General features: G+C 34.1%; 1 protein-coding gene across 1 annotated transcript in view; it reads left to right on the top strand.

Annotated features, from left to right (window-relative positions):
- The window catches only part of St8sia6 (ST8 alpha-N-acetyl-neuraminide alpha-2,8-sialyltransferase 6), a 118,964-nt gene extending 112,745 nt beyond the window's left edge, over nucleotides 1-6,219 (top strand). Inside the window, exons 7-8 of the mRNA XM_015483284.2 lie at nucleotides 1,716-1,808; nucleotides 3,675-6,219. Of these exons, the coding sequence (XP_015338770.1) occupies nucleotides 1,716-1,808; nucleotides 3,675-4,137 (556 nt within the window). The 3' untranslated portion in view covers nucleotides 4,138-6,219. The remainder of the gene's footprint in view (nucleotides 1-1,715; nucleotides 1,809-3,674) is intronic.
- Nucleotides 6,220-8,233: the final 2,014 nt, after the last annotated feature.

Raw genomic sequence — 8,233 nt, forward strand, 5'->3', positions numbered from 1 at the left:
TCCTCGTGCTTTAACATTACTCCTTTTATCAGTTGAAAACAAGATTATGATTTTTCAATAAATAGCTCCTCCTCACTTGAATCTCATTTTAAAATTTTACGCTGAAGAAAATGACAGACCTACAGTTATTGAATGTGTTCTTCATGGTCAATGTTAAGATAGCCATTTCAGTCAAATTCCCAGTGTGGAAAAACCCATAATGAAGATAAATAACCTTTCTTGCAATAGACTTTTTATAGACTTAAAATTCCCCAAACATCTGTGTTGAATATTATGTCTAAACATTGATTTTACTTTATAGCAAGTATAGGAGATACAAATTTGGGTTCAAAACATAAACAAACAAAACAGTCTCAGCAGTTATTTCATTTATAACTCCAAAATAAATGCCTTTGCCTCTAGATTTTACTTTTGCTGATGCCAGATGTTTTTCTGAACAGAGAGTTCCTTTTGAAGTTGGCCACTCAAACTGAAAGGCAAAATGAGGGTTAGGTGTGGTTGATATCATTAGAATTTATTTAATTTTTTAAGATAGAAATTATTTTGCCTATGCATGTTGATAGTTTATAAGAAAATTTGAAAACTGCTTGTTTTTTTCCATTTCAAAAAATTTGGAGCTACAACTTAAATGTGTAAGGAATGAAAATTAGTCAATAACTATACTATTCCTATGCTACAACCATACTATTGTGACCGTGTATCTATATGATATGTAATATGTATATTTCCCCTAAGAGTTTCCTGTGGTACTATCTTGGAAATCACTTTTGATTCTTCAAAAGAAAGGGACTGTGGGTTGATAGAGGAGGCCCACTAATAAGGTCATTGCTTTGGCCTCCTATCTATAATTGACATTTACTTCCCCAAGGTGCCGTATTTATTTTCTGGTGTATCTTTTGTATCAAAGAGGAAAGTGCTTGTTTCATTTTTCCCTGTGTTTCATATGGCCTGGAACAGAACATTTCAGCCTCAGTCACATTATTTTAGCCTTCCTTAGGAAGCACTTGGTGTTCTCTTTTTCTGCTTAGCTTTAAAGAGATGAGCCACTTCAAATTTCAAATATATTTAGGGAGTCAGAATCATCTTCCCCCTTTCTCCTTATTAAAATATACTCTAAATTAGATTTCTTCACTTGGTTTTCAATGTAAAAACAAATTATTGCTCAAAGGAAGATGAGAAAATCAGTATGTCATTGTCACTATGAGAACATTAAGGTTTTATTTATTAATGCTATAATTTGGTGCAAAACTGTCCATATGGAAATTGGGAGATTTTGATGTTTTTATATAGTCTTTGTTTCTGGAAGATGCTAACACCTTGATTGCAGCACCTCAAATTTTATTTTTAAGTCTGTAAATTAGTTATCATACCACTGTGGAAATATAATCAATATAAGTGATGATTTTAATAAAAGGATTAAAGTCTCTTCAAAAGCTAGGCAAGGTGTAGTTGTCATTTCTGGTTTTGATGCTCATAAAATGTACTGAAAATATTGAAAGTACTTATAAATTTGTATATTTTACATAACATTGAAATGTCAGCTACGAGTTCAGTACTTATTAAATAGTTTTAAATGGAAATCAAATGGATTCTGAGGTTCTCTTTTAAAAGCAATGATTTTCTCTGACATAGGAACATTTATCCTAGGTTTGGAGATACATATACTTGTTTCTTACAAGTTATATTTTGAAAATAGTTTTTCTTACATATTTCAGGTGTAACATCCCTCCAACCAACGGAAATGTTAGTCAAGATGTTGGCAGTAAAACCAATCTTGTGACTATAAATCCCAGTATAATAATGCTAAAGTAAGTATCTCCAAATTACATAATTGTTCAAGAATACTTTTTCATTGTTTAACATGTTTCTCAGTCTAAGTGCTAATCTCTTTGCTAAGGATGACTTGCAATACAGCTGGAATGGCTTTGGGGGAAAATACAAAAGAATACATTAGCAAATTTTGACATCCTACAGAGGTTGTGGTTCATCGAAGGTATGACTCAGTTGTGCTCCTAATGTCATAAGCTAGGTGTTTCTGATCAAACGAGAACTTATTTATCTCTTTATCCTTTTTCAATACTAGTGAAGTTAATTTAGCATTATTTTATCATTACTCTTTTAATTTCGTGGCACTTTCTTCATAAAATTTATTGTATTTAGACATTTGGGGGTAAGCCCTAGGACAGCCTGGCAAAATACAGTTTTCACATTGAATAGTTTATCTCTGACAAAATAATTCCTGTGGTCGGCGAGGATGTGGGGGAAAAGATACACTCATACATACACTGCTGGTGGGACTGCAAATTGGTGCAGCCAATATGGAAAGCAGTATGGAGATTTCTTGGAAAATTCGGAATGGAACCACCATTTGACCCAGCTGTCCCTCTCCTCGGTCTATACCCAAAGGATTTAAAAAAAGCATACTACAGAGACACGGCCACATCAATGTTTATAAAGTCACAATAGCTAAACTGTGGAACCAACCTAGATGCCCTTCAATAGATGAATGGATAAAAAAATGTGGCATATATACACAATGGAATATTACTCAGCAATAAAAGAGAATAAAATCATGGCATTTGCAGGTAAATGGATGGAGTTAGAGGAGATAATGCTAAATGAAGTTAGCCAATCCCTAAAAGCCAAATGCTGAATGTTTTCTTTGATATAAGGAGGCTGATTCTGGGATAGGGAGAGGGAGCATGGGAGAAATAGGACAGAGGGGTGGGAGGGGAAGGGGGGCATGGGGTAATTAATGATGGTGGAATGTGATGATCATTACTATCCAAAGTACATGTATAAAAACACGAATTGGTGTGAATATACTTTGTATACAACCAGAGATATGAAAAATTGTGTTCTATATATGTAATAAGAATTGTAATGTATTCTGCTGTCTTATATAAATAAAAAAATTACATAAAAATAATTCCTGTGTTTCATATCTGCAGTGTGGCTGCTGCAAAATGTCGATTGGCTCATAAAAATCCCAACCATAGGTTTACTTTGTTGTTTTCATCAAAAGTGACTGATGATCATTATTAATAGAATATGCCCCTCCAAACAGTTCCAGAATCTCTTGAGGGAAAACTATATTGTACCTGCCTTCCAAAAGCTTACTTTAGTAGATATTGAAAAATCATTCTCACTGTAACACTTACTAAGGTATCCTTTCTGAAATATATAATAGTGATAGCTTAATGCATACAGAAAATTTTAACCTAATATAAATGGATACCTAAATTTGCCCACATGTGTTTCAGGCTTTCTAAAGGAAATTTCTATTTTATAATTCAATATTTATAATATGTGCACAAATAACAAATGTATAGCTCAATGAATTTTTCAAATGCTTGAAAAAAATTTGGTTGTACATTTGGAAGACGTTAAAACATCAGAAAGCAATGTTAGAAAAAGATGATTGAGGAGGACTACTAAATAATACAAGAAATGTCTGTCCAGTAAGGGGATGGTCCAGTAAGAAAGTAGAACTTGAAAACCTAGATATTCCAAGGGAGATATAACTCTTGATATTTTCATGATGCTTGCATGATTTTTCAGAGTTCATAGTTTAGCTCTTTTTTGACTAGAGGTAAACTCATCCTCATGTTCCCCAAATTGTTAACTCTGATTATTATTACTTTGACGACTATGATTTTTTAAAAATTTGGCAGATACCAGAACTTAAAGAAGAAAGCAGAATTTCTGCAGGATATTGCAACCTACGGAGACGCGTTCCTTCTTCTGCCAGCCTTTTCCTACAGGGCAAACACTGGCCCCTCCTTAAAAGTGTACCACACACTCAGAGAGTCTAAAGCAAGACAGAAGGTTCTCTTTTTCCATCCCAAGTACCTGAAACAGCTTGGCCTTTTCTGGAGAACTAAAGGTGTGGATGCATACCGCTTGTCTACCGGCTTGATGATCGCAAGTGTCGCAGTGGAAATGTGTGAAAATGTGAAGCTGTATGGGTTTTGGCCCTTCTCTAAGACCGTGGAGAACACACCTGTCAGCCATCATTACTATGACAATAAGTTGCCTAAGCGCGGTTTCCATAAGATGCCCAAAGAATATAGCCAGTTCCTCCACCTTCACATGAAAGGCATCATCAAACTACAATTTGGCAAATGTGAAACATAGCTTAAACAAAGTTTCTTAAAATGAGAATAATTCTTGTGTAATGCAGTAGGTGAGTAACTGTTTCCAAATGCGAAAGGAGGCTGATATCCAGTATCCTAGGAAGATCTCCAAAACTTGGATTAACCAAAGCTCCCCCACTAACTTTGCAACCTCCACAAGTCATTCAAGCATTCGCATCTTAAATTTCCTTCCCTATTAAGTAGGGGTCATGATATATGGCTCATGCAAGTGAATCGGGTGAATTTGCAAAAATTCTTGGCAGGGCAATTGGTGTGAGACAGGGACTCTAGGACTATTTTCTTGTTTGTATTTACTATACATTTCTCCCCTCACCAGACTGATTATGAAAGGTATGTTCTCTTGGAGGTCCTTTCTGAAAAGAATAGCTGAATTGCCAGTATCCATGGGGTTGGTTTCTCTTTATTAATAACAGACTTCTCTTTATTAATAACATCCTTCCCATTTTTCTGTCTTCAAGCGTGCATACAACAAAATTGTGTAGTTAAGCAAGAAATCATTCATTAATCAGGAATGAAATTCTTTTCTTTGAATGGCCAACAGTATGCCTGCTTATGATTAAATTCACCTGTGATATCACCAGTGCTGGTGGGGTTGGATTTGGGCCTTTTCTTTTCCTCCTTTATCTACATGCTTAATCACTGTTTATGATTTTATATTAACATCCTGCTTCACCCTTAAGCCTTTTTCTCTTCCACTACAAGATCTATTTCAAGAACATGAATAGTTAAAATACCCAGTCTTTCTTACCCGTTGTCTGTAGGAGTCACTCAATTTTAAGAAAATATTAAACAGCTATTTCATGCCAGGCCCTGTACCAGGCTTTGTGGGAGGGATATAAAGATGTCTGCCCTAGTAGGAGGAAGCAGGTGTGTGTATCAACTGACCTGATACAATAAATGTTATGTCAACAGTTATAAGAAAAGTGCTAGAAGGATCATAGTCAGGAATAATTAAATCTATTTCAGTAGAATCTATTTCAGAGATTATTAGTTGATTTCAGAATTAAAAGTAAAAATGAATAAGTTTTTACCAAATGAAGAAGATTCTAGGCAGAGGGAACATGAGATGATGAGAATATTTGAATGTAGATCATAGTTTTTGCCTCCCAAAAAAAATGCCAAATGAGGAGAAGGTACAGTGTATGAGGTGGGTGGCTTGGGCCTACGTCTGTAAAATGAAAATAAGTCAGACCTGACCAGTTTCACAGGAATGCATTAGGATGACAACACCCAAAACTTGCCATGCTCACATGGAAAGATGTTATGCCTACATGAGAAATGAGGCTAATAGTTTAGCCATTGTTAAAAAATAAAACTTAAGTGGATATTGCATATTTGCATTTTCACACCATTCCATTATGAGGATTTCTGCTAAGCTAAGTCCACTGAATAAGTTATTTGGCTTACTAAGGAATCACAAGCATATACTCCTGCTCATCATTGTACCTTCTGCAAGAAGACTGGAAATAGACCAGGTTAGAATGACAAAATAATTATAAATATAATCTATGAATTATTATATGAGCCAGATGATTGTTTGGTTAAATGTCCACTTTTAAGAACACTGTGCTGAATCTTTATACTTGACGGTTTGGGTTATTTTGAGTTCATATTTAAATTCGTCCCTCTATAGTAAATGAAATTTGTTATCTTTATAAAATTGATAAAAATTTCATATATAAATATTTTTCAAATGGAAAATGCTTTTTGTTATGTAAATTCTAATTTATTTTTGTTTCTTTCCTTTTGTGGTAATCGTGTGGCTTTTTTCTATTGTTCCTAATAGATTTAATTAACAGGTTTTAAGTAACCTATTAGCTGCATCAGTAATGATTCAGTCATGATACTAGCAATGGATTCAGAATAGATCAGAACACTCTAGTATTTTACAGTTAGTAAAATGTTTTTCTCAGAATATTTTATGGCAAGTAGAAATAAACTATTTTTGATGATATTGGAAATACATGATTGCTGAGTTAAAAGAATATATTGAAGTAAATTATTAAATACACAATGTGGGATCTTTACATATTACTTAATAAAAAATTACATATGATTTGGACATGTAGTGCCTACTTAAGTTCTTCACATATAACATGCTATTTTAACTTAGGAAATTTTCTCTATAATGTCAAAATGGAATTTCCAATGTCACAGATATGGATTTCAGAAATATTCAAAATATTAGGAGATCAAGGAATATAATGATAACCATGTGCCATGTCCTAGGAAAAGTTCAGTAGGAAAAAAGTGTAGATTTTCTTTTTGTGTGTGTATGTGTGGAGAAAATGTAGATCTTTTCCCATTCACTCATCAGAAATTTATTTCTTTTTTAACTTTTGTCCTAAAAGCATGTTTGAAATTTTACCACTTTGTTTAGCTTCACATTAGACAAACATCCTTAGTCAAAAAGACATCAGGAGATATCTTGAGACATAGTGGTAGTTAATCTACAAGTCTGCAAGATGGAGTTCGTAGTTTTCTTTTGTTCTGATATCAGTGAAAAGTTTACAGTAATTCACCATTACAGAATCAAAACAGCTGTTACTTGTTCTGCAATTCACATATCTGATATGTACTCTATGGTAAAATTCGTGCTCTATCATATTTTGTGTGTTGTGTTATCATGCATCAACTATATATGCCACAACATATGCATCCTTTATAACTCTTTCCCAAATCTGCAGCTGTGATTTCAACACGGCTCAGTTATTGGCCATTATTTAAAGCTTAGTCTATATATGTTGAAAAGAACTAAAAGCAGGAGAAGGTATGTGCCTCTTTCACATCATAACGTTTCCTTCCTGCGAGAGCATGTGTTCCATTCTGAAGTGCCAATGATGTCCTTTGGTTCCAAAATGGAACATTATATAGAACTTTCTAAAATATGATAGACTATAAATTTTGGCAAAATAGCATATCAGCTATATAAATTTTAAAACAAGTTGCAGTTCTTTCTGTTCCATAATGATAAATCTTTGCAAGTTTTCCACCAAGATCAGGACACAAAGAAAAACTGAGAACTCCTTCTTGGAGACTTAACTGCCACCAAGCCTGACTGTAACACTCAAGAAATCTCTGAGTAACAAGCATTGCTAAAGTGTTGTTAGATGGATTCAATTTGATCTTCTGCTCTTAAAGTTCAAGTACATCTTTAGCATCATTGGACAATGTAACCATACAACAAAATTTCAAAATAGCTTCCAGTTGAACACAAGGGTAAGAAGAAATACTCATTGAAGTACACAGTGCTCTATAGTCTTAGAAAAGCACTCCATGGACAATTGCATAAGTTTTGCACAGTAGTCCTTGAAGCCTCCAGTATATTTTCCTCTGAAAAAAAAAAAAAGGCAAAGAAAAATAGACCATGACTTTCATGGAAGATTTCCCTCTGTATGTAAATTCCAACCAGTAAACCCATGTGCACTCAGGCAGGTAGACAAGGACTTTTTGTTGTTGTTGTTAGGACTTCTATGTATAGAATATTGAATTAAGCCATAAGTCAGAAATATTTTTGCCTATATTTTTTTCCTTACTTACAGAAAATTTGCCAGTTAGAGGGTATATCACATCAAGTACCCTAAACCATTCCACAAATTTTAGGAGGCTTTAGGAAAGCTGGAAAACTTTGTGGATAACAGGCCTACACCACGGACAATTGCATATTTTTTGCACAGTATAGAAGTGCAAATGATGTGCCAATGATGTCCTCTGGTTCCAAAAGGACCAAAAGGTTTTGGAACCAAAGGACATCATTGGCACATCCTAAATAGCTATTGCTAAAGTATAGTTTGGATGTGATGTGTAATGTAATTATGATACTCATAACATGTTATTTATGTAACATTACATGGAAACTATTAACTGCTACTAAACATTGCAGGAATTTATTTAATGTATCTGTTGCACTTAACCTAATAAGACTACTTCTTTCTTTATAGTTGATTCAAAAAAAATTGTTTTGAACCACTAGGTATGTGTAAGGTTTTTTATTTGTGTGTGGCTTCAGAAGGCTGACCCCACGATTAGCTGTGTCACTGTTCTCCTGAGGGTGAATGGGCAGGGATATTTCTCTT

Source organism: Marmota marmota, unplaced genomic scaffold (genome assembly GCF_001458135.2).
Source record: "Marmota marmota marmota unplaced genomic scaffold, marMar, whole genome shotgun sequence".
Taxonomy (NCBI): domain Eukaryota; kingdom Metazoa; phylum Chordata; class Mammalia; order Rodentia; family Sciuridae; genus Marmota; species Marmota marmota.